Genomic DNA, 27,048 nt, shown 5'->3' with positions numbered 1-27,048 from the left:
CTTATGTTCTAAGACTTGGAAAAAGCAAAACAAATTCTTGGGCTAGTCTCATTGCTTTATGTCTGTTGAGTGTTTGCTCATGTGGTCAACACAGGCTTTTCTATCATTCAATCACATTATACAATATAAATTTTCTTCTTTGGTTTTGTAGGAAACCCAACTGTAGCACCACACAGTGTCCATTGATCCCCAACAAGCCAGTAGATGTATTAGGAATAGAATCTAGTTATTATTATATAAGCACTTCAAAGTGAGGGACTGGTAGGAAAGTTTCACTTAATATGAGTAGAAGAAACTTAGGGGTATGTAGAAGCACTCACTAAGTAAGTGGCGTCTTTCCTCTGCATTGATGACAACCTCCCAAATGTTACATACGTTGCTTTTTTGGTCCCCTTACAATGACCCTGCTAAGTTTTTTTTTCCTATTACATTTTCTTTTTGACTATTTTACTTTAAATACTGTTCTGCCGTCTTTAAGTATCATTTTGTAAACCACTTTCCCACTAGATAATCATAATTATCATGTTTCCTTCTTAATAGTAAGATGGATTTGAAAAGAGAAGAAACTACTATTTATTGAGAACTTAGTGTGCCCGATACTTTATTCTCTCATTTAATCTGCATAGCAGTTCTACCATGTAGATATTATTCCAGTTTTTTACAAATCAGAAAAGTGGCATTCACAAAGATAATGTAACTTGCCCAAGATTATAAATTCTTAAGTAGCAGAGTGAAAGATTTTAAACTCAGACCTTTCTGTCTTGTGCTCGTTCTATAAATAAGGCTGAATTACAGTTTCTGTTGGCTGCTAACCTCTTGATTTAACTAAGATAAGCTCTTTGAATAAGTAACAGGAAATACAATACTGGCTTTTGAATTGCAGCTCTTCTTGGTCTCTTTTCTGAAGCAGGAGATTGGCTTCTTAGCAGTCCCTTTGCCTTTGGACAGATGTGGGGCACAATTGTAGCTGTGTGTGTTAGGGCTACCATGTATATTGACCAGGTTGTAGTTTACATGACTGATGCCTCTTCTAGTTGTGCAGTGTGTGGCTGTGTAGGATATGCTGTAGGTCTGATATGACTACTGAAATATCTATATTTAAAAAAGATCAGTCTTTTTCTCCTGTGAATGAAAAATACTGCCTGCCATTGCAGTAAACAAAGATGTTGCAGCCATCAAGCCCGCAGCCACAGCAGCCACCTCCCAATGGTGCACACTGAGGGGACTCATGATGGAAAGAGCCAGGATACTGGCCCTAGAGAGCTAAGGTGCATATTAATGAACCTAGACTCTTGGATCTTCCCATGCCTAGAGAAGTGCTGAATCTATTAACTTAAGATACCTGATTTTCTTCAGTTAACGGTTAATTTTTTGGTGTTCTGACTACCTGGTCTTCGTTGCAAGAGCCCATGTGTATCCTGACTCCGCCCTCATCTCTTTGGCACAGTTCCTCAAAGCCGTCTTCCGGGCTTGAAAGTCCACAGAAAGTCAGCCAAATAAAATGTAATTCTCAACTTTTGGGTTGTGCATTTTTTCCACTTGACACGCCCAGCTTCAAAGATAACCTTGTTTAGTTATTCTCTTAAGGACTTAGCATTTTTTGCTGTTTTCTTAGAGGAGAGTCTTCAAAGTTTTGCTTGTATATCTTCTAAAATTTTTTTTGAAAAGTAAAACTATTTGAACATTTTTGTAGATTGACGTCTAAAATTGGAGTTCCCGTCGTGGCTTAGTGGTTAATGAACCCGACTAGCATCCATGAGGATGCCAGTTCCATCCCTGGCCTTGCTTAGTGGGTTAAGGACCCGGCGTTGCCGTGAGCTTGTGGTGTAGGTCCAGATGCAGCTCGGATCTGGTGTTGCTGTGGCTGCTGGCGGAGGCCAGCAGCTGCAGCTCCAGTTCGACCCCTAGCTGGGAACCTTCATATGCCGCAGCTTCGGCCCTAAAAAGACAACAAATAAATAAAATAAAATTTTGCACCAAAAGTTAAAATACTTGCAGTTATATGTTGACTTTTAAAACAAAGATGTTATGTTTTTCTGTGTATCCACGGGAATGAAACCCATTATCCTTTAAAAAATAGTGAAACAAGCCCTTCTTTAACATTTAGAAAGTTTACATTTTTCTTTTGTCTTCTTAACATCATACCCCCTTCCTTGAGTGTTGTAATAGTGTAATGTATTCTTAAGCTGGAAACTCATTTATTACTCATCGTACTTCTCTGCTATGATACCATATATAATTGAAATTTAAAAATTTTATTATCTGTAACCATAAGTGTCTAAGTATTAACATTTTTTTCTTCTAGATTATTCTGTCAATACAATTATTGTTAGTATATAGTTGGTCAAAACAACAAACATCATAAATTTTGGTACTTTTTAATGGAAAAATTCATTTTTATTGGAATACATCTTTCCTTGAGATAAATGGCTTTTTTTTACCTCTCTCTCTAGCTTTTTGTACCGGAGTTGCATATGACTCATTATTAGAATAAGATAAACTTTAGAAAAATTTCATTCATAGTTTTTATTTGCATACATATAATTGCTGAGAAACTACGTGTCAAGTAGTTAGGTATAGTTTTGGAAGGGTTTTTGCTGTTGTTTTTCGTTTTTTCCCTTTTTTTGGCCACCTTGCCTTTGGAGTTACTGGGCCAGGGATCAGATCGGAGCCACAGTTGTGACCTATGCTGCAGCTCCAGCAGTGCCGGATCCTTAACCTACTGGGTTGGGCTGGGATCAAACAGTAGAGATGCTGCTGATCCCATTGTGCCACAGCAGGGTCTCCTGGAAGGGTTTTATTAAAGCAATATTGTTCTTTTTAGGTTTTCTAACCTGAGTTACTTGTGAGAAATTTTTATTGTTGTCGTTTGTTGAATTTTATTTTCCAGGTTGTAGATAGTTGGTAGTATTATTATTACTTTCATTCAGCCGTTTACAGTTTTAAAATACCTTTAGAATTCCTGTTGTGGTGCAGTGGAAACAATTCCAACTAGTATCCATGAGGAGGCAGGTTCAATCCCTGGCCCTGCCCAGTGGGTTAAGGATCCGGTGTTACAGTGAGCTGTGGTGTGGGTTGCAGATGTGGCTCAGATCCTGCGTTGCTGTGGCTGTGGTGTAAGCCGGCAGCTGTAGCTCTGATTTGACTCCTAGCCTGAGAACATCCATATGCTGTGGGTGCAGCCCTAAAAAAAATAAAAATAAAAATACCTTTAATATTTAGTATCTCACTTGATAATTATGTGAAGGTCTGATACCATATTTCAGTTTTCTTTTATAGATGAGGAAACTAAGGTTTAGAGAGGTTAGGTGTTTTGCCCGAGGATATTCGAGCTCCCTAGAGGGATGTCAAGACCCAGTGCAGATCTCCATCCAGCAATTATTCAAAATACTATGAATTTTGTTATACCATTACCAGTATAATATCACATACTTTAATGTATTGTTATCAAAAACTTCAAGCTCTGACGTAGATCATTTATCTCAAGAATGGTATTTCCATATAACCTAATTGGCAAAGGCAGTCCTCATTTTCTTTCTTTTTTTTTTTTTTAGGGCCGCACTTGTGGCATATGGAGGTTCCCAGGCTAGGGGTCAAATCGGAGCCGCAGCTGCCGGCCTACACCACAGCCACAGCAACATCAGATCTGAGCCACGTCTGCGGTGTACACCATAGCTCAAAGCAACTCCGGATCCTTAACGTACTGAGCAAGGCCAGGGATCGAACCTGCAACCTCATGGTTCCTAGTTGGATTCATTTCTGCTGTGCCACAACGGAAACTCCCATGTCTTTTTTTTTTTTTTAATGATTTTTATTTTTTTCCATTATAGCTGGTTTACAGTGTTCTGTCAATTTTCTACTGTTCAGAAAGGTGACCCAGTCAGAAACATATATACATTCTTTTTCTTACATTATTCTCCATCATGCTCCATCTTAAGTGACTAGATATAGTTCCTAGTTCCTTACAGCGGGAATAGTCCTCATTTTCAAACCAGTGAGGCAAATTTTATTCTTTGTCAAAAAGTCTGATTTAATATTTTTTTCTCTCTTTTTTTTTTAAGGGCCACACCTGTGGCATATGGAAGTTCCCAGTCTAGGGGTGGAATTGGAGTTATAGCTGCCGTCCTATACCATAGCCACAGCAACGTGGGATCCAAGCCGCATCTGTGACCTACACCACAGTTCACGGCAACACTGGATCCTTAGCCTACTGAGCAGGGCCAGGGATCAAACCAGCATCCTCATGGATACTAGTCGGGTTTGTTTCTGCTTTGCCAGTGGGAACTCCCTGATTTAATATGTTCCCAAAGTTTCAACGGGCATCATAAACTCCATTGAGAAACAAATTGCAGCCTCTATCTTCTAAGCCAAATTATTAAGAGCAGTCAAATTTTGAATGTCAGGATAATTTATTCTTTTTTAATAGCATGCTATAAAAACTAGGCAGTGAGTAGTCAGTATGCTGTTGCTCATTGCAAATTTGAAATAGAGCACTGTAACATGTACCTAATATTAGGCTATTTGTGAGCCAAGGATTATCTTAAAAATGCCTTGTGTGTATCAAGTTCCACTAGTTTTTTAGTATTTAAATAGGTATCAATTATACAAATCAGAAATAACTTAATTTCATCAGGCATCCCCCCTGCCTCCCCCAACACCTGCAGCATATGAAAGTTCCTGGGCTTCGAACCCACATCTCCACGGTGACCCAAGCCACTGTAGTCAGATCCTTAACCCACTGAACCACAACAGAAACTTCAAGAAAAATATACTACTAGGTACTAATAGCCTCACCTGCTAGTAAATTTTTTTGTTGTTGTTAAAAGGAGGTAAAAGGAATTAAATATAGTATATGGAAGTGAGATTATAATCATTATAAATATGATAAAATAGCTTGTAAAGTACTTTATTGGAAATCTCGAAGACTGGAAGAAATCATGTAGAATTTTTACCTGTGAATTTTATCCAGTGTTTCTTGGAAAAGAGCCGTAGTCCTAGAAAATATTCGTCTTGTTTTTAAAAGAACCAGCATTACTACGAACATTAGTCAGGTTGGTGGAAGGTTCTTTTTTCTGATGACTAATGATTTACCTTAGGGATAAGTATTAAGAATAGTTGAAAATAGGAGTTCCCGTAGTGGCACATTGGAAGCAAATCCAACTAGGAACCATGAAGTTGCAGGTTTGATCCCTGGCCTCGCTCAGTGGGTTAAGAATCCAGTGTTGCCGTGAGCTGTGATGTAGGTCGCAGATGTGGCTCGGATTTGGCACTGCTCTGGCTGCGGCGTAGGCCAGCAGCTGTAGCTCCTATTGGACCCCTAGCCTGGGAACCTCCATATGCCACGGAGGTTTTTTGCAGCCCTAAAAGCAATAAAAAAAAAAAAAAAAAAAAAAAAAGTTGAAAATAATTGTTTTAAACTAAATATACACAAAAATATGTTTTTTAAAAGTTCAGTAGTAATTGTAGCTAATACAATTACTGTGTAGTATATTTCAGGCACCATTCTTCTAAGAAGGTTTAAAATATTTTAATTCATTTAATCCTCCCAGCAACCATTTGAGGTAGTTATTACCCCATTTTACAGTTGATATAAATGAAGAACAGAGACATTAGTAGTTTGCCCAAGGACACTCAGCTAGTAAGTGGTGTTACCTGGAACTGAACCCAAACACCTTATCTTGACCCATAATGTCCTGTTGTTGGTCTATTTAATATTTTATTTTAAAATTGTATATTAATAGTTAATATTTTAAATATTTTTTTCAGTTTTTGGCTTTGTTTTCATGGGACTCTTTTAAAAACAGTGGGTTCTTTAACAGCAGGAGTTTGGTGGGCCTGCATACATGCATAGTCATTAAATAAATTTATCACTACTCCACCACCCTACATTTCAGTATTTCTGAATTAAGAATATTCCAGTGAAAACCAAACCTATTTTTAATGTTTCATTTTTAGCTGAAACATGTATGGCAAGGTAAAAGAAAGTCTGTAAATTTAGGGTGCTTTAATTAATCGTTTACAGAAAGATGAAGCTTTCCCTTTTGTGCCAGAGAGATTTTTTTTTTTTAATATCTCAGGGCAAGATATTATAGTAAGATTTAAGATAGGTTAAGGGAGTATTTTTCCTTTGTAAAGGAAGAAAAAGTCTACTGTTAACACAGCTGTTTCCTTAAGTGGATAAGTTTTAGGAAAGAAAGTACCATGGAGAGTGATTCCCTGGAGTTCCCACTGGAGCACAGCGGGATCGACAGCATCTTAGGAGCTCTGGGATGCAAGTTCAATCCCCAACCCAGCACAGTGGGTTAAGGATCCGGTGTGGCCACAACTTCGGCTTAGGTCACAACTGTGGCTCGGATCTGCTCCCTGGCCCGGGAACTCCATATGCCTCAGGGCAGCCAAAATTTAAAAAAAAAAAAAAAGGAAAAGAAAGTGATTCTCTTAAAAACCATTCTTTTGTGGGAACCCTTGCAAAGTTTTCTAGTGTGTGTACCTAGATAAAAGACCAGATTAGGAAAGATAACAGCTGCTGAAAAGTCTGAACCCCTGAATTTAAAAAAGCTAATCTCCACAAGGGATTTGTTTTCTCCTAAGACAAGTTTTAATTATTCCCAATGTAATTGTATCTAGGGAACAGTAAAGATGCCTTTTATTAAGCAACTGCAAGGATATGTTCCCTGGAGACTTTTGCCTGAAGGTTCTTTAAGGGTAGGTAGTTTAAACAGAATGTCTTTTTAAAAATATTGGGGCCCTATTAGTAACAGACTCTTCATTAAGTCATTCCGTCTCTCCTCTTGGTTTACGAGATTCATTCCTTGGACGCTCTGATTAAGACGGAATCGGTTAGCATGTGGCATTCCTTCTTGTTTAGTGGTGGTGTTTGGGGTGGGAGATACCCTATGTACATTTCTTCAGAGTACTGTATATACCCTAGAGCAAGGGCATTTAAATGTGGATTGATTTGTTATTTTGGCCATTCTTCTGTGGATTAACTAAAATGTCATATTCTTATGTCATTAGTATTCCCAGGCTTTTTTTTTTTTTTTTTTTTTTTGGCCACACCTGCAGCATGCAGAAGTACCCTGGCCAGGGATCAAACCCGAGTGACAATGACCATTCCTTAACCACTAGGCCACCAGGGAACCAGGGAACTCCCAGTTTTCTCAAGCTTTTAACAAAGTTTACTTGAATAAGCAAAGGAAGGTATTGAGTCAACAGTGGGGAAGAGCTTAAATCTTGATAACTTTCATCTCTATCACTTCTCAAAATGAATTGCATCTTTTTAAAAAGTTTACGTTGTGTGACATTCTGTTAATATAGTACATTTGCAACCATTGTATATTCTAAAATGATATTGTAATTAATAATAATATTACTCTGTTCTGTCTTATTCATAGGTTTGTTCCAGTGCGTTAAGTAGTTGCTCTGTAAAGCTTTTTATCATTGGATAGCCATCTCATTTGCTTCCAATTAAGCATTGGATATTCTTTCCAATAAGTGATATCTATTTTTGTTCAGTAAATCTGGAGAAAGAGAAGAAAATATTTATCTTACAATTCATATAGGTTTGCCCTGTACTTTGACTCCTTTGATTAGTTACAAAGTCAACAGCCTGCAAAATGATTCATTCAAGGAAAGAATGGATTTTCTTCTGATTTTTGTTTTCCTTCTTGTTGGCCTCTCTCATCTTAACTCAGTAAATGAAATTCCTTGTTTTCTTCTTTCTAATTTTTTATATACATATACTCATGTGAACTTTTGAAAGTGTGATGCTAATTGGCATTTTGAGAAAGTACTTCATTTGTTTTTTATTTTTTGGGGTGCGGTGTGCAGTGGCTAGATGTGGGATCTCAGTTCCCAGACCAGGAATTGAACCTGGGCTGCAGCAGTGAAAGTGCTGAGTCCTAACCACTAGTCCACCAGGAAACTCCCAAAGAAAGCCCTTCATTTTTAAGGAAGTCCTTAAATTGAAAAACTTCTTTTCTATAGGATCTTTTTTATTTAGGTTTAATTATAAACTTAATTTAACCTAAGGTCTAAAATTAGTTAAATTTTCATCTTAACTAGGCTTTTGTTAGAGGAACGTGCCACTCTGAATTTGGTCTTTCAAGGTATCAGGTTTATTTTTTTGTGTTGCCTGAACTTATTTTACATTGATTTTTTTTTTCCCTTCTCAGATGAATTTGTGAAAATTGCTGTTTCATCTGTATTTAAAATATGTTTCACCAAAGCTAGCAGATTTTTCCATGACTTTAGAGTCATGAGGACCAAAGCTTCACTTATATACAGTTTAACCTTTGCTCTCTCCTAAGTTCAGATTTTACTCTTTAATAGCTTTTTTCTTACTATAGACATGAGTTATATTTATCCATACTAATTAAAAAGACCACCTGGAAAAAAACAAAGAGCATCAGAGGAGTACCACATGATTTTTTGGTGAGCGAGGGTTTTATTTTGCTTCCAGTATTATGAAATATTTTTGAAAATGCATACTATGTTTCTGGGTTTTATTTTGTTTTTTCTTTTTTCTTTTTTCTTTTTTTTTCAAATTGAGCTATAAGATTTTTTCCTTACAAGGATGTTTATTCTTATTCATGAAGCACTTGAATTTTTAATTATTTTCCCTCTTAAAAATGTTGTGGTAGAGTTCCCGTTGTGGCGCAGTGGAAATGAATCGGACTAGTATCCACGAGGATACAGGTTCTCCCTGGCCTGGCTCAGTGGGTCGGGGATCTGGCATTGCCATGAGCTGTGGTGTAGGTCACAGAGATGGCTCGGATCCCGTGTTGCTGTGGCTGTGGTGTAGGCCAGCATCTGTAGCTCCAATTTGACCCCTAGCCTGGGAACCTCCATGTGCCTCGACAGCAGCCCTAAAAAGCAAAAAAAAAAAAAAAAAAAAAAAAAAAATTGTGGATGTTAATTTTTGTCTTGATTTTGCTAAATTAAGTACTAAAAATAAGAAATCAACTTTTTTTTTTTTTAAACAGAAAATACAGTTACCAGTTGTTGTGCCTTTTCCACAGACTCTCCCTTCTCTTGCTGTATCTCACACTGAGGACCATCTCATTCACCTACTTCAGACTCACGTGTAGGCCATAGGTGATGCTGAGATGATTGACCATCTCAGAAAATTCACTTTTCTGTGCCTGTCTCACTCGCAGGACCTCAGTTCATGTCTTCTTCCCCCGCCCCCTTTTGAGGAGTTGCTGCGTGCAGAGAACTGTGCTAAATACAATCTCTTCTTTAACTGTCATTCTTTTTCCGTTATGAGAACTGAGCTACCATCAGGGTGGCATTGGGGAAGGAAGGTACCAAGTATCTGTCTGTGTCTCAAATGCTGTGTAAATTCACTTCAGTAGAAATGATCACTGCTCACCGAGAAGGTACAGCCCCAAAGGAACTAGACCACAAGGGCCCCAAGGTCAAAGAAGGTAAACATGTATAGAGCTCAGTAAAATGTTCAGCGAACATCAGTGCAGTTTCCTAAATATTATCAGTGTAAGGCATGGTACTGGTGTTACACTTAAACTGGTTAGTTCATATTAAGGCTGCTTTTACTAAACTGCTTTGCAGAGATTTTCTAACGGTTCCAGTTTTGATAGTAAATTTGCTAATATTAATGTGCATGCTGGGATGTTCTTTGGAATGTCAGAGTTCTTTCTCACTTTTGATGCAATGTCAAAATTTTATTTCTCATCTTTCCTGTTGGTTTGACGCTTGTGTTTGTGCTTTCCACTTTACAGGCATGCAGTATGGTGAATATGTTAATAATCAAGCTAGCTCCGCACCAACTCCCTTGTCATCAACTTCCGATGATGAGGAAGAGGAGGAGGAGGATGAGGAAGCAGGTCTGCTTTAGCTTTACACCAGTTCTTGATCTTTTCCTACCCAAGGTTTTTGGGGTTTTTTTGTTTTATTTTATTTTATTTTTATGTCCCTAGTCTCACTCGTCTTTAAAAAAAAAGCGATGTCTTTGCAGATTTAGTTCAATAAACTTGCTTGGTTTGGGTTATAGAAGGTTGGGTCACTTGAAATGAAGTGTTTTGCTTGTTTATTTGTTTTGTTTTTTCTCCTTTGTTCATCTTTACCATTGTGTGAGCAACAATACATGTTTCATGATGATAGAGAGCTTCTTTTAGAAATGCATTTTCTCTCATGCACATGCAAAAGAATGAGTCCTTACTGAAGCTTTTGGCTGATACTGTTTTAGCACCCTTTAGGAATACCGTTTTATTTTCTTCTTTGCATGCTACTCCATTCGAATCAGAATGAATCATATGGATTTTATGAAAGTGATAGAGAAGTAAGACAATGTTTCTTTGAGGTCCTTGTGGCCCTTCTTGTCACATATTTAGAAGAGCCCAAATTTATCGTTATTTCCCTGCTTCATGAAGTAGTCGTTCACATCTGCAAGGGGAAGAAATCGTATATGTGATTATGTGTTGCAGCCTCTTTAATACCTTTTTTTTGCCTATGATAAGTAGAACACAGCTGAATATTAAGTAGTTCAGATTCTTCATTAATTCTAATAGTTTAAGACTGAACCATTAAGTAATGATCTTTCAGGTTATATATGACCATGATTCTCCTGTTATGCTTAAGTGGAAGGATTTACTTTATAAATAATCTGTTTAAACATTCCATTTCCTCTGGCTTCTAAAAAATATCCAAATCCTTATGCATGATTTGGGGGAGGGTGAAAATTGAGGGGCCCAGATAGAGAGTAATTCTCCTGTCTTAAACATGTAAATACCTGTTTATCTTTCTGAATTTGGGGTAATTTTTAATTTTATATAATTTCAGTCTTTTTTTTTTTTTTTTTTGTCTTTTGTCCTTTTAGGGCCACACCCATGGCATATGGAAGTTCCCAGGGTAGGAGTCTAGTCAGAGCTGTTGCTGCCGGCCTACACCACAGCCACAGCAGTGCCAGATCCAAGCTGCATCTGCAACTTACACCACAGCTCACAGCAACGCCAGATCTTTAATCCACGGAGCGAGGCCAGGGATCGAATCTGCAACCTCATGTTTCCTAGTCAGATTCTGTTTCCTCTGCTCCAGGGCAGGAACTCCTTTCATTTCAATCTTGAAGAGTTTCAAGAAGAGTAAAAGAAACTCCCATATACACTTTACCAAGATAATCCTTTTTCATCCCATTTGCTTCTATCTATATACATTTTTTTCATAATTTGAATGTAAGGTGGAAATATCATGAACTTTTATCTCTAAATATTTCAGTATGTATTTCCTGCCTGTAAAGACAATGTCTTACATAACATAAACACAGTATAGTTATCAGTAAATTTAGCACTGATACAGTAATAGCTGTTACACAGTATGTAGTCAAATCTGAACAATTATCTCAGTAAGGTTTTTTTTTTTTTGTTCTTTTTTTTTAAGGGCTGCACCCATGGCATATGGAGGTTCCTGGGCTACGGGTTGAATTGGAGCTGTAGCTGCCAACCTACACCACAGCTCACGGCAATGCCGGATCCTTAACCCACTGAGCAAGGCCAGGGATTGAACCTGTGTCCTCATAGATGCTAGTCAGATTCATTTCCACTGAGCCGCGATGGAAACTCCCAGATCTTTTTTTTTTTTTTTTTTTTTTTTTTGTCTTTTTGCCATTTCTTGGGCTGCTCTTGCGGCATATGGAGGTTCCCAGGCCAGGGGTCGATCACAGTTGTAGCTGCTGGCCTACTCCGGAGCCACAGCAGCGCAGGATCTGAGCCGCGTCTGCGACCTACACCACAGCTTACGGCAACGCCGGATCCTTAACCCACTGAGCAAGGGCAGGGATCAAACCCGCAACCTCATGGTTCCCAGTCAGATTCGTTAACCACTGCGCCACCACGGGAACTCCCCGGATCTTTTTTCAAAAACATTTTTTATTGTAGTTAATTTACAATGTTCTCTCAATTTCTGCTGTACAGAAAAGTGACCCAGTCATACACAATATCCCCCATCTAGTTCCATTCCAAGTGACAAGATATAGTTCCCAGTGCTATACATCAGGATCTCATTGATTTTCCACTCTGAATGCAATGGTTTGCAGCTGCTAACCCCAAACTCCCAGTCCATCCCATCCCTTCCCCCTTCCCCTTTGGCAACCACAAGTCTGTTCTCCATGTCCATGAGTTTGTTTCTTTTCTGTAGATAGGTTAATTTTTGCCATATATTAGATTCCAGATATATGTGTTATATGGTTTGTCTTTCTCTGTCTGACTTAGTTAGTTCACTTAGTATGAGAGTCTGTAGTTCCATCCATGTTGCTGCAAATGGCGTTATTTTGTTCTTTTTTAATGGCTGAGTAGTATTCCATTGTGTATGTATACCACACCTTCTTAATCCATTCATCTGTTGATGGACATTTAGATTGTTTGCATGTCTTGGCTATTGCGAATAGTGCTGCAGTGAACATAGGGGTGCATGTATCCTTTTCAGTGAAAGTTTTGTCTGGATATATGCCCAGGAGTAGGATTGCTGGATCATATGGTAGTTCTACATTTAGTTTTCTGTCTGAGTGATGTTTAGCATTTTTTTCATGTGCCTATTGGCCATCTGTATGTCTTTGGAGAAATGTCTAGTTAGGTCTTCTCCCCGTTTTTCAATTGGGTTGTTTTGCTGTTATTGTTTTTTGCTGTTGAGTTGTATAAGTTTGTATATTTTAGAGATTAAGCCCTTGTTGGTTGCATCCTTGAAAACTATTTCCTCCCGTTCCATAGATTGTCTTTTTGTTTATTTAGGGTTGCCTTTGCTGTACAAAAGCTTTTAAGTTTGATTAGGTCCCTTTGGTTTAATTTTGTTTTTATTTCTATTGCCTTGGGAGACTGGCCTGAGGAAACATTCGTACAGTTGATGTCAGAGAATGTTTTGCCTATGTTCTCTTCTAGGAGTTGTAGAGTCCCTTATATTACATTTAAGTCTTTAAGCCATATTGAGTATATTTTTGTGCATGGTGTGAGGGTGTGTTCTAGTTTCATTGATTTACATGTAGCTGTCCAGTTTTCCCAGCACCACTTGCTGAAGAGATTGTCTTTTTCCCATTTTATATTCTTGCCTCCTTTGTCAAAGATTAATTGACTGTAGATGTCTGGGTTTATTTCTGGGCTCTCTATTCAGTTCAATTGATCTGTATGTCTCTTTTTAGACCCCTAGCTTGGGAACCTCCATATGCTGTGGGTGCAGCCCTTAAAAGGAAAAAAAGACCAAAAAAAAAAAAAATGTCCTCTAATTTTCTTTTTTGTTAGTATCTTTGGATTTGGTTATTAGGGTGTTGGTGGCCTCGTAGAAAGTCTTTGGGATTATTCCTTCTTCAACCTTTTGGAAAAGTTTTAAGAAAGATGGGTATAAGTTCTTTGTATGTTTGGTAGAAGTCACCTGTGAAGCTATCTGGTCTTGGACTTTTGTTTGTAGGGAGTGTTTTTTATTACATATTCAATTTCATTTCTAGTGGTAGGTCAGGTCAGGTCATCTGTTTCTTCTTGATTCAGTTTTGGTGGGCTGTATATCTCTAGAAAGTTGTCCATTTCTTCTTAGTTGTCAAATTTGTTGGCATATAATTGTTCATAGTATGCTTTTATGTTTTTTTGTGTAAATGTTTCTGTAATATCTGTTGAGATTTCTCCTTTCTCATTTCTTATTTTGTTTATTTCAGTTCTTTCTCACCTCTTTTTGGTGAGTCTCGCCAGAGGTTTGTCGATTTTGTTTACCCTTGCAAAGAACCAGCTCTTGGTTTTATTGGGTTTTTTTTCTTTTGTTTTTCGACTCTCTACTTCATTGCTTTCCTCTCTGATCTTTATGATTTCCTTCCTTCTACTGACTTTAGATTTTGTTTGTTCTTTTTTTTCTAATTCTTTTAGGTGGTAGGTTAACTTGTTTTTGTTTTTAATGATTTTTATGTTTTCCATTATAGTTGGTTCACAGTATTCGGTCAATTTTCTCCTGTACAGCAAAGTGACCCAGTCACACATACATATATTCAGTCTTTTTCTCACATTGTCCTCTACCATGCTCCATCACAAATGACTAGATACAGTTCCCAGTGCTATACAGCAGGATCTCATTGCCTGTCCACTCCAAATGCAATAGTTTGCATCTGTTAACCCCAAATTCCCAGTCCATCCCACTCCCTACCTCAATTAACTTGTTGATTTGAGATTTTTCTTCGTTTTTCAGTAAAGCCTGAATCTCTGTGAACTTCCTTCTAAGAACTGCTTTTGCAGCATCCCATAGATTTTGAATGATTGTGTTTTCATTATCTTTTGTCTAAAGGTATTTTTTAATTTCTCTTTTGATTTCCTTATTGACCCATTGGTTTTTCAGTAGCATGTTATTTAGTCTCCATGTAGTCAGTTTTTTCTCATTTCTTTTCCTGTGGGTGATTTCTAGTTTAATGCCATTGTGGTCAGAGAAGATACTTGAAATAATTTCTATACTCTTAAATTTGTTGAGGTTATTTTTGTGCCCCAATATGTGGTCAGTCGTTGAGAATGTTCCATGTGCACTTGAGAAGAATGTATACTCTGATTTTATGGGATGTAATGTCCTGAAAATGTCAAGTCTAACTTTTCTATTGTGTCATTTAGGATCTCTGTTGCCTTATTGATTTTCTGTGTAGAGGATCTGTCCGATGATGTGAGTGAGGTGTTAAAGTCTGCTACTATTATTTTATTCCCATCGGTTTTTCCTTTTATGTCTGTTAGTATTTGTTGTATGTGTTTGGGGGCTCATATTTTAGGGACATATATATATATTGACGAGTATAATAGTCTCCTCTTCAATTATTGAATTGATCCTTTTATCATCATTAGTATCCTTCTTTGTCTGTATGTCTTTTTTGTTTTTTGTTTTTTGCTTTTTAGGGCCGTACCCACTGTATATGGAGGTTCCTAAGCTAGGGGTTGAATCGCGAGCTGTAGCTGCTGGCCTACACCACAGCCACAGCAACGCAGGATCTGAGCCATGTCTGCAACCTACACCACAGCTCATGGCAGCGCCAGATCCTTAACCCACTGAGCAATGCCAGGGATGGAACCTGCAACCTCATGGTTACTAGTTGGATTCATTTGCTCTGTGCCACAGCGGGAATTTCTGTCCTTTGTTTTAAACTCTATTTTGTTTGATATGAATATTACAGCTTTTCCTGCTTTTCCTGAGTATTCCTGCTTTTCCTGTCGTTTCCATTTGCATGAAATATCTTTTCCATCCCCTCACTTTCAGCTTATATGTGTCCTTTGCCCTAAGTTAAGTCTCTTGTAGGCAGCACATTGTAGGCTTCTGTTTTGTTTTATTCAGTCTGCCACTATGTGTCTTTGATTAGAGCGTTCAGTCTGTTGACGTTTAAGGTAATTATTTATAAATATTTATTTATTCCATTTTAAACCTGTTTTCCAGTTGAGTCTGTTTTTCTCCTTTGTTCCTTTCTTTTTTTGGTTAGATGATTTCCTTTTACTTTATGCCTGTGTCCTCTTCTTTTTCATTTTTGTGGAGATATTGTTTGGTTTTGATTTGTAATTGCCCTGTTTTTTAAGTATGTTAACCCCTTTCTATATCTGCTTGCTTTAGCCTAATAGTCATAGAGGTTCAAACACATTCTTTAAAAAAAGGGTCTAGATTTTCTTATTTTCTTTCCCCATATTTTATGATTTTGATGTCTTTTTTTAACATCTTCATGTTTATCCTTTTGTTGTTCCTTATGTTTATTGTTGCTTTTACAATAGGTCTTTTTTTTTTTTTTTTTTCTTTTAGATCTGTTTACTGGCTTATTTAAGTGATTACTTTCCAGTTGTGATTTCCTCCATCCTATTCGTCCTTCTTTTTTATTTAGAGGAACCCTTTCAGTATTTCTTTTAGAATGGGTTTGGTATTGCTGCACTCTTTTAGTTTTTGTTTTTTGAAGAAGTTTCTTTATTTCTACTTCTATTTTAAATGATATAAATACTGGGTAGAGTATTCTAGGCTGCAAATTTTTCCCTTTTAGAACTTTGAATATATCCTGCCACGCTTTTCAGGCCTGTAGTATTTCTGTAGAGAAATCAGCTGATAGCCTTATGGGGGTTCCCTTATAATTAACTCTTTGTTTTTCTCTTGCTGCCTTTAGAATCCTCATCTTTATCTTTTGCCATTTTTACTATGTCTTGGTGTGAACTTGTATGGTTCAACTTGTTTGGGGCCTTCTGTGCTTCCTGTAACTTAAATTCTGTTTACTTTAGATTTGGAAAGTTTTCAGCCATAATTTCTTCAAATATATTTTCAATCCCCTTTTCTTTTTCTTCTTCTGGAATCCCTATTATGCGTAGATTGGCCTGCTTTATATTATCCCATAGATCTCTTATATTACTTTCATGTTTTTTCATTTGGTTTTCTATCTGCTGTCCTGATTGGGTGATTTCCATTATTCTGTCTTCCAAGTCGCTAATTTGTTCTTCTGCATTATTCATTCTGCTCTTCAATGCCTTTAACTCAGCTTGCATCTCTGCAAATGAATTTTCTAATTTTTCTTGGCTCCTCCTTATATTTTCTAGTTCCCTTCTAAAGGAATCTGCATTACTGTTCATATCTGCTCTGAAGTCCTTCAGTATTTTCACTGTCTCCTTTTTGAACTTGGTTTCTGTTGGACTACAGAGGTCTGTTTCATTGTTTGCTTCTACAGATGAATTCTCCTGTCCTTTTATTTTATTTATTTATTTTTTTTGTCTTTTGTCTTTTTGTCTTTTGTTGTTGTTGCTATTTCTTGGGCCGCTCCCGTGGCATATGGAGGTTCCCAGGCCAGGGGTTGAATCAGAGCTGTAGCCACCAGCCTACGCCAGAGCCACAGCAACGCGGGATCTGAGCCGTGTCTGCAACCTACACCACAGCTCACGGCAACGCCGGATCCTTAACCCACTGAGCAAGGGCAGGGACCGAACCTGCAACCTCATGGTTCCTAGTCGGATTCGTTAACCACTGTGCCACAACGGGAACTCCCTCTCCTGTCCTTTTAACTGGGAATGGTTCCTGACCTTCATTTTGCTTATATTTTTCTTATTCTGTGAGTTTAGTCTTGGAGGGCTGTTTATATGCAAGAGTACCCCTGGGTATTTTGTTAGGGCTTACTATTTATTTTTGGTGTGAGGGCTGCTTTTGGTTTGGATGCTTGCTGTCTCTTTCCTCAGTGCGAGCAGGCTGGTATCCCCTTGATAGGGTGTTGTGCGTGCTTCCAGGGAGATGGTGCCAATGGGTGGGGCTAGTAGCCACTGCCTGGTTGCTGGGCCCTTGACAATGTCACGGACCCATGGGGAGGTGGCACAAGCCACTCCTAGTTTCAGGGCCCTGGGAAGTGGCAATGACCCTCAGTCAGGTGCAGATGGCACCCTGAGCATTTGGCAGTGGCAGCAGCAGAGTGTGTGTGTTCTCAGGGGAGTGAGAGTAACAATGGGTAGTGCTTGGTTGTAGTGCCCTCCATGCAGACCTCTGAGATGACTGGGGCTGCAGGTAGTGCCTGTTCACGGACCCCCTCATGGTGACAGGCCATGCCTACCTCTGGAGTCCGAGATGACTGCAGTGGTTTGCCCCTACCACCTGTAGACCATGAAAGAGGCACCCTGTTGCATGTAGCCTGAACTAGAGAGGCCCCACTGTCCTTATCCTGCACAAGAAGCACTCAGCCACCTGTAGCCCACACAAGGGGAGCCTTACTGCCCCTAGTCTGTGCCAAAGGTGTCTCACCCTCCAAGAGTCCACACATGTGTGGAGAAGGATATTCATTCTTTTGACGGTCTACACCTCTTCCACTCACCCTCCCCAACAATGGTGCCTTGGTTCTCCTGTGGGCCGAGGCCTTCTCCTGTGCTCCCTTGGCTATGGCACTCTGCTCTCCAGCCCGTTGTGCACTGCTCTCTAGTGCCTCAGGCTGTCTCCACACAGCCAACTCTGGTCCTCTCCCTGGAACTGACCTCCAGATCCTGAGTCTCAGCACCCAGTCCCCACCTGAGCATCTCAGGCTGTGGTGTCTGGGTGTGATGGTACCGATGGTTTGTGCAGCTCTCTCTGCTTTGCCATCCTCAGTCTGGCTGCTGTGTTTTTCTCTGAGGTCCCTATGTCTTGGCTGATGTCCCCGTCAGGTGGCTTCCCAGGGTGTGGGTTCCTTTCCTGTTTCACAGCTCTTTCTCAGGAGTGCTAGTCCTGTCCTGCTTCCTTTTCTCTCTCTCTTTTCCCTTTTGTTCTACCTGGTTATGTGTAGGGTTTCTTGCCCATTTTTTGGAGGTGTAAGCTCTTCTGTAGATGTTCTGAGTGAATTGTTCTACATGTAGATGGGTTTTTTTTTTAATGTGTTTGTGGGAGAAGGTGAGTGCCATGGCTTACTCCTCCGCCATCTTGATCCCAATTCTCTCAGTAAGATCTTTTATAGCTATTTCCATGGCCCAAGATCCAGTCCAGCGTCATGCAGTGAATTTAGTTGTCATTTCTCTGTGGACTCCTTCAACCTAGAACAGTCTCTTAATCTTTCTTTCTCTTCCTTGACTTTGACATTTTTGAAGAATACAGGCCAGTTAATTTGTAGAATATCCCTCAGTTTGAGCTTATCTGATATATAGTTGTGATTAAATTTGAACCATGTATTTTTGGCAAGATAGTCACTGACGTAATGTTGTGTTGTGTTCTGGGCACATTTCTGTATGAGGGATGTGATACTGATTTATTCCAATACTTATGATGTTAAGTTTGATCACTTGGTTAGGATGGTGTCTGCCAGGTTTCTCAACTGTGAAGTTATTTCTCTTTTCCCATGAAATTAATAAGTAATTTGTGGGGAAGTTCTTTGATACTATGTAAATATTTTCTTCTGTATTAAACAGTCACACATTAGTTTGAGCATTCATTGGTAATTTTCTAGTTTCAACATTCCTTCTTTATTTATGAGTTGAGGTTTCATTGTATAGAAGCGCTTTCCCTTTTCCCTTGTTAATTTCTCTGGGTTCATACCGACTATGTTCTTATTTTATTCAGTGGGTAATAATCCATTAATATCATCAGTTATTTTGATAGCAACTTGTCCTAAACCTGGCCATTGGCAACTCCTTCAAGCTGTCTTTTTTAAATGTTCTCCTGAATCTTTAAGCACTTTAAGGCTTCAGTGAGATGTTCCTAGCTCATTTTTTAGGTAGACAGCTGCAAGCCACGATGAGCCATTTCCTTTAGCCCTAGTAACAATAGTAGAGAAGGATATTTTAGACATCAAGATCTGATTTTAGTATCTAATCATGGCTACTGATATGTCATTGCTCCCAGGCCCTGGGTTATATTTTAATGTATATATTATTCGGATCCTGGAGACATCTAACTTTTTAATTCTATGATCCTTATTTTGTACATTTCAAAATGTGTTATTTTGTGTAATGTTATTTATCAGCCTAAATTACCCCCCCCCCTTTTTTTCTTGTGTTTTAGGGCCATACCCACAGCATATGGAGGTTCCCAGGCTAAGGGTCAAACTGGAGCTACAGCTGCCAGCCTATACCACAGCCACAACAATGCAAGATCCAAGTTGTATCTGCGACCTGCACCACAGCTCACGGCAACGCCAGATCCTTAACCCACTGAGCGAGGCCAGGGATTGAACCCGCAACCTCGTGGCTCCTAGTCGGATTTGTTTCTGCTGCACTATGACGGGAACTCCAAATTACTCCCATTTTTGTTCTGCTTACAGTTAGGTGCAGTGGTTCAAAATGCCATTTCCTTAGACTGGAAAAAAACTTGGGAAATCAAAAAGACTTAGCATTTATGGCTTTTCTCCTATCACCTTATCTTATTTAACTACTTTTTTTTCTTGAATACGTTGCAGATTAAAAGCTCCTAAACTCTTAACTTTGTTTTAAATAACATCTCACATTTTTGAGAACTGCCTGTATGCCAGTTGCAGCACTAAAGAGCTAAAAAGCCAAGGGTTTTGTGTCATTTCTTGTAGATTCAAATCCTCATTTTAACACTTAACACTTTGTGACCTTAAACAATTTTCTTAGACTCAATGAGTCTCACCTGTAAAATGGGAATAGTAATAGTAACAATTACATATGGTTGTTTTGGGGATTGAAGGTATTCTTTGTAAAGAGCTTAATGCTCCTAAATAGCAGAATGAGAATCAAACTGGTGCCTCTGTGTGCAGAGAGGCTTGAAGAGGAAAATCTTCATCTCCTAATGAGAACACAAAGCCCTGGAGTCGAGGGTCTAAACAGCATATGGCAGTGGTCCCCGCAGTATTATCTCCTTAATTATCTTTCTCCTGTGCTGTTTTTATTAAAAAATGCAGCAAAATAATAAGACTATACTATGGACATTTTTACTAGGATCCTGGTATTCCTTCTTCATGGTTTGTTTAAAAAAAAAAATCTTATTTTGGTTGATTGCAGTCTTCTGAGTGAGAAGAAAGAAAACATGGAAAGAACATCTAGCTTTAAAATGAATTTTAGTCTTAGTTTTTTAACCCTGCTCAGTTACAAAATTTTTTTCATTTGTAAAAAGGTAAAAGAAAGTGGCTCAAATTGGTATGGAGATTGCATATAAGTATTTATCAAGTAGAGATTTTTGCAGTGCTGTAGTTTTGTTTTTTGTGGGGTTTTTTGGTTTTTTCCTTTCTTAGGATAGCACCTGCAGCATATGGAAGTTCCCAGTCTAGGAGTCAGATTGGAGCTGCAGCTGCTGGCCTATGCCACAGCCACAGCAATATCAGATCCAAGCCACCTCTGCGACCCACACCACAGCCCACAGCAACACCAGATCCTTAACCCACTGAGTGAGGCCAGAGATAGAACCCACATCCTTATGGATACTAGTCAGGTTTGTAACCTGCTGAGCCACCATAGGAACTCCTGTGGTGCTCTATTTTTGAAGCATTTCAGTTGTATTCATTCTCTGTAATTATGAGATTCTTATGTGTTTAGTTTATGCGGAATTGTTCTCCACTTTTGGAAAAAAAATGTATTAAACAGTAATGAAATACCAATTAGCAGGTTAGGAAATCAGTGATGTATTTTTCTTTAGCATTATGGTGGAAGTAATTGTCCATGTACTTAGCTTTTCATTTATTGAAGATTAGGATTTCCGTAACAGCAGGCCTATCCAGAAGTCAAGTACAGGGATATTTATTTAAAACTTTTGGTTTTAAAAGCAAACTTTGATTTCAGTTCTAATTTTACATTAAACCATCTAATTATATTTTGCAGATTACATGCTACAAATAGGCTTCCCTTTTAAAGTTTCCTCATTAACTGCACACTTGGAAACTAAAATAGGATTTTATACTAGAGACAGTCTTATGTTTTGTTGGAAGCTTCTAACATTCAGAATTGTTGGAGAATAAATGTAAAATTAAAGAAAGTTTGAGCAGATAACGAACTATTAGTTTCCCATAATGGTTATATCTTAAATTCTTCACTAAGTTTGTTCAGTCACAGCTACTCACGCCGTCACTTGGTGGTAGTGTGAGCCTCTCCTTAGTTTTAGCTGCAGGACTGAAGACAAGTTAGTGCTGTCATACTTGAACTAGTAAGGGATACTTTCTTGGAAATGGAAGTGAAAGGGAATAAGCAATGAAATAAAAATTGAGAGATGAAAGTGAAAGGGGGGAATAAAAAACCCAAGACTAATATCAGTGGTAGTCCCTGGGAGACACCGAGCTAATGGTCTGTCACCTGCACAGAACTCTCAGCTGCCTTTCCTCTAGGGGATTGTCAGGTTGGGACGAGGCCAGAGGACAATAGGAAGTGCTCTCTCAAGGCTCTGGTAATGGGACAGCTTGAAGCTGTATTTCGTAAATGATGTTAGAAAAGAACTTTTGATTTTTCATGATGAGTTTTAAGATGCTAATCAGTTTTTATTTGTCTTTCACACAAACTAATAGTAGTTATTCGGTGCCAGGCGCTACATCAGAGATAGTGATGTGTTTATGGCTTGCTTGGGCATTTTATTTATTTTTATTTATTAATTTTGTCCTTTTAGGGCCACACCCACGGCATATGGAAGTTCCAGGCTAGGGATTGAATCAGAGCGACAGCTGCAGGCCTACCCCACGGCCACGGCCACACCACACCAGATCTGAGCCACGGCTGTGACCTGGACCACAGCTTGCGGCGGTGCTCCTTCCTTTAACCTTCTGAGCAAGTCCAGGGATAGAACCCGCATCCTCAGGGATACTAGTTGGGTTTGTGACCTTCTGAGCCACAATGGGAACTCCTTGCTTGGGCATTTTAAAGGTAAGGTTGTATTTGGATTTAGAATGAGTTAAGTCAACTCCTATAGATAACAGGACAGTATTGGCCTGTTTTTCTCTAACTTCCAAAGAAAAAAATTCTTTTTTTTTAGAGTTCACGTGTATGATACAGTATTATTAACTATAATCATTATGCTATACATTAGCTCTCCAGATCCCTAGAATTTTGTAACTGAAAGACTGTACTCTTCAATCAACATCTTCCCTTTTCCTCCACACCCACCTCCCACCAAACAAAATCCTTAAGAGAGTTCAAATCTATCTTTCTCTTTAACTAATGTAATATTTGATTATTTTAACAAGTGAGTATCTTTCAACTAAATTCAGTACATATTTAATGTATTTTAAAATTTTTAGAAATTGAACATGTGTCAAGGATCTGTGAATGATGTAGCAAAATATCCAAGCCATTAAGAAAAGTATTAGTCTGAGGAGTTTTAGTATTCGTATACATTAAAAAGAAAATATGGTAATATATTTGCAGGTGGTACCTGTTACCTGAGTATCTGACTTGTAGGTATCCTGTATATATGATTGCTATAGTTGGAAATCCTAATAACTTCTGTACATTGAGAGAAGACGTAATATTAGGGCTACAGCAAAAGATTTGGCTACCAGCATCCAAGTTAGAATTCAGAGGGAACTTTCAAATAGAAATAGTTTTAAAATGGTGATTGGATGTCTAGGCTAGCCCCAATACTAACTAATTAAAAATATTAAATATTTGCAAATGCTTTATTTTTTCCAACTGGTCATAAATATATAGGATTTAATCAATAGTATGGATTATGGGTTTTATAAGTGCATATGAAATAGCTTAGGATAATAAGTACCTGTTACTTCATTATTTCTCTGAAAAAGTGTGTTCTGAGTTCTGAACAACCAATTTATAAACAGATTAACAATGCCCTATTGGTGAACTTGATTAAAAACCCAAGAAGCTCACAGTCTGGTTTGGAATGGAGAACAAAATTAGTAAGTCCTCTGTTACTCACAGTGTTATAGGAATACATAGGAGAATCTGGAACCAGACGTAGGGTCAGATGACAATATTCTCCTTAGGGAACAGGTGGGGGAACCGAACTGAACCAAAAGAAGAACTTGGAATTGAGCAGGAAGGGATTTGGGGAGAGGAAGAGACACTTTGTAAGACAAAGCAAGAAGCTTGAGAGACGGTGGTATGTTTGGGGAAGTTTAGTGAACTTGGAGACCTGTGGTTTGCAGAGGACAGTGTCAGGAAGAATTAAATGAGATTGGGCAGGACAACTGGGTAAGATTTTAAGAACCTTGCATTTCTTAGTAAGGAGTTTGGATTGTATTTCAAGGTAGTGAGGAGTTGCTGAAGAAATTTACATTGGAAAAATAACCAAATTTGCATTTTAGAAATTCTAATTTATTTTGCATTTACAGAAAGATTGGTTGGAGCTAGGTTTTTGGAATAAGCCAGTGAGAAGTAAGAGTTCACTGAGTTAGCAGGAAGATTGGAGGTGGGGAGAATATTGGCATAGTATTACAGAAGATGGGAACCGTTTTTAGAAATCAAAAGTAAATGGATCAGCAATGATAAATGTTAAGGAAAGTTTGGTTGAAGTCCGAGAACAAATGATTGACATTATCAGTCAGGAGGTTCTTATCCTGTTCTTTCTTTCCCCCTCACATATGGGTGCTGTTTTAGGAGAGGGAAGAGAGAGAATGAAGAACGTTTCCTCAGTCTCTGCCTGGTACCTGTTTAATTTATCTCTGCTGGTCTTTTTAATCTTAACATTAGCCGTATGGAATGGGTATTATAAAATCTGTTGTTACCAATAAGAAATGATTCAGAAATGTTAGGAGTCTGGTCCATTTTCTCTCAACTGGTAAATCGTAGAGCTGGAATTTGACTTATATACTTTTTCCATGTTGTGTGCAAGTTATGAGGAAATCTCAGATTATCTGGTTAGTTTCAAGTGTGCAGTGCTAGTACGTGCATTAGACTTGGTTGACTGAGAGAGAGAAAGGCTTATTTCCTTTTTAGAAGGCTTCAGTGCATCCTGATGTGTCTTCCCCTCCTTCACAGCTTGTGAGCTTTTCTCTGATCTAGTTTCCTCCTCCTTTAGATTCGGCTCTCCTTCTTTTCCTCTGTCCCCTTTTCTTCTCTCCGAGTGTGACAAGGAGCCAGTAAAATAGTGAGGGGAAATGCTTCCCAAGAACTGCATTCGCACTTACTCTCCATTTGTGCTCAGAATATTATTATCATCAATTGTAGTGTGAAGTGACTCAGGTGAACTGGACCTATCTAAGGTTTAAGAGTGGCCAGAAGGACCAAAGCTTCTCATTCAACTAAAACCAACTTGTATGCAGAAAGCGTTATGTTGCTTGGTATTGTGGTTTCAAAGATCAATACAGTAGCCTAGCTGCCTCTATATACGCATAAAATATATTGCAGGGAAGCAGATACTGCATATGATTATAGTACAGCTTGAAAAATAGAATAATTCAGCATTGAGAAAATGTTATTACATAGGAAAGGAAATGATTTTCCATGGGCTCATCAGAAAGGTTTTGTGAAAGGTTTGAAATTTGAAGGATGAGTAGGAAATTGCTGTGCAGAAAAAAGGAAATGTGGCTGCTGCTTCTTTGTTTTCTTTTTTCTTTTTATGGCCGCACCCATGGTACATAAAAGTTTTCAGGCTAGGGGTTTTCAGAGCTGCACCTGCAGGCCTCCACCACAGCCACAGCAACACAGGATCCAAGCCACATCTATAACCTGGACCACAGCTTGCTGCTGTGCCAGATCCTTAACCCACTGAGCAAGACCAGGGATCAAACCCACACTCTCATGGATACTGGTCAGGTTCTTAACCCACTAAGCCACAATGGGAACTCCAGAAATCTTGGCTCATTTAGGCTGTGTACAGTGCATAACACATAACAATGGTGTATTGAGATGAAAAATGAGAAGTTTAGTGTGACCATGGGAGGGAAGATGGTACAGGAACAGGTGGGAGATGGAGATTAAAAAGAAAATGGAAGCCAAAATTTGAAGTTTTTTTTATGATAGTTCAAAAGCATTTAGACCTCATTCTGTAAGATGGTAGGAGAATTAGTGAAGGTATTTTTAAGTATATTAAGGATATTGACACATGTTTCATAATGTACTTTTTAAAAAAATACCATTTTAATGTGTGTTGGCTGTGATGGCAGAACCTAATTAGAATTTGAACATAAGTTTTAGCAAAGGTTGAGTCTGTTTAGTGGTTCATTTGGATTTATAACTTTAATAGTTGCTTTAGTATTTTAATAAGTTCGAAGTAGAGATTTGCATTTGTTCTTTTCTTCTGAAAGTGAATTGTAACCTAGCAGGTTTCAAATTATCCAAGAAATAAAATAGAATGTTTCTATCAAATTTATACTTTAAAGTTTGTTACTATAGCATTATGATTAAAATGGGCATTAATATTTGATTTGACATGAAAGAAGCTAAACAGTGTAATTAGTAGTATGTTCTTTGAAATAATTTGATATGTGTGAGTAGTCTTTTATATGTGAACTTAAATTTTTTTCAAGAATAATTATTTCCATATACTTACATTTTAAAACCAGATTCCACGTTTAAGTAATATCATAAGGTATTTGTCTTTCTTTGTCTGATTTCACTCAGTATAATATTCTCTAGGTCCATCCATGTTACTGCAATTGGAAATAGTTCATTCTTTTTTATGGCAGAATAATGTTCTAGTGTGTGTGTGTGTATGCATATATACCATTATATTTATACACACACACGTGCGCACACACGTGCAACTTCTCTTTAAGCCAGTTGTCTGTTGATGGACACTTGGATTGTTTTCATGTCTTGCCTGTTGCATAGATAAAGGCACCACAGTTTATGTGCTGCTGTGAACACTGGGCTGCATATATCTTTTCAAATTAGATTTTTTTGTTTTTTTCTGGCAATGGGATTGTTGGATCATATGATAGCTCTGTTTTTACTTTTTAGGGAACCTCTGTGCTATTTGACATAGTGGTTGCACCATTTTACATTCCTACCAACAATGCACAAAGGTTCTCTTTTTCTCCCCACCCTCTGCAGCATTTATTATTTGTATACTTTTTGATGATGGCTATTCTGATAGTGAGAGGTGATACCTCATTGTGATTTTGATTTGCATTTCTCGAGTAATTAGCAACATTGAGCATATGTTCATGTGCCTGTCGACCATCTGTAGAGCTGTTTAAGCTGTTTGTGTCTTTTGTATATTAACCCTGTGGCAGTCTCATCATTTGCAGATACTTTCTCCCATTGCATAGGTTCTCTTTTTGTTTTGTTGGTGGTTTCCTTTGCCGTGCAAAAGCTTTTAAGTTTGATTAGGCCCCATTTATTTATTTTTGCTATTATGGTATTTTTTTAACAGCTCATTTATTGAGATACAATTCACATAGCATAAATTTCACTCATTTGAATTGTACTATTTGGGAGTTCCCTTTGTGGCTCAGTGGTTAACGAATCTGACTAGGAACCATGAGGTTGTGGGTTCGATCCCTGACCTCGCTCAGTGGGTTAAGGATCCTAAGAATCTGGCATTGCCGTGAGCTGTGGTGTAGGTCGCAGACACGGCTTGGATCCCGTGTTGCTATGGCTCTGGCATAGGCTGGCAGCTACAGCTCTGATTAGACCCCTAGCCCGGGAACCTCCATGTGCTGCGAGTGTGGCCCTGGAAAAACACCCAAAAAAATAAAATAAAATAAAATAAAATAAAATAAAATAAATAAATTGTACTATTTGGAATTTTAAAAAATATATTGACAAAGTTCTGCAACCATCA

At 38.3% G+C, this 27,048-nt stretch overlaps 1 protein-coding gene across 5 annotated transcripts in view; it reads left to right on the top strand.

The window, feature by feature from the left end:
- SEC24B (SEC24 homolog B, COPII coat complex component) overlaps window positions 1-27,048 on the top strand; it is a 92,342-nt gene that overhangs the window by 27,459 nt on the left and 37,835 nt on the right. For 2 of the 5 annotated variants that reach the window (XM_021101680.1, XM_021101679.1), the window contains exon 4: window positions 9,741-9,845. The exons of the other annotated variants lie outside the window; for them this stretch is intronic. In XM_021101680.1, coding sequence (XP_020957339.1) covers window positions 9,741-9,845 — 105 coding nt within the window. The remainder of the gene's footprint in view (window positions 1-9,740; window positions 9,846-27,048) is intronic. 5 annotated transcript variants of the gene reach the window in all.

Source organism: Sus scrofa, chromosome 8 (genome assembly GCF_000003025.6).
Source record: "Sus scrofa isolate TJ Tabasco breed Duroc chromosome 8, Sscrofa11.1, whole genome shotgun sequence".
Taxonomy (NCBI): Eukaryota; Metazoa; Chordata; class Mammalia; order Artiodactyla; family Suidae; genus Sus; species Sus scrofa.
Note: the sequence above shows the minus strand (reverse complement) of the source record. Positions and strands in the feature narration are given on the sequence as shown.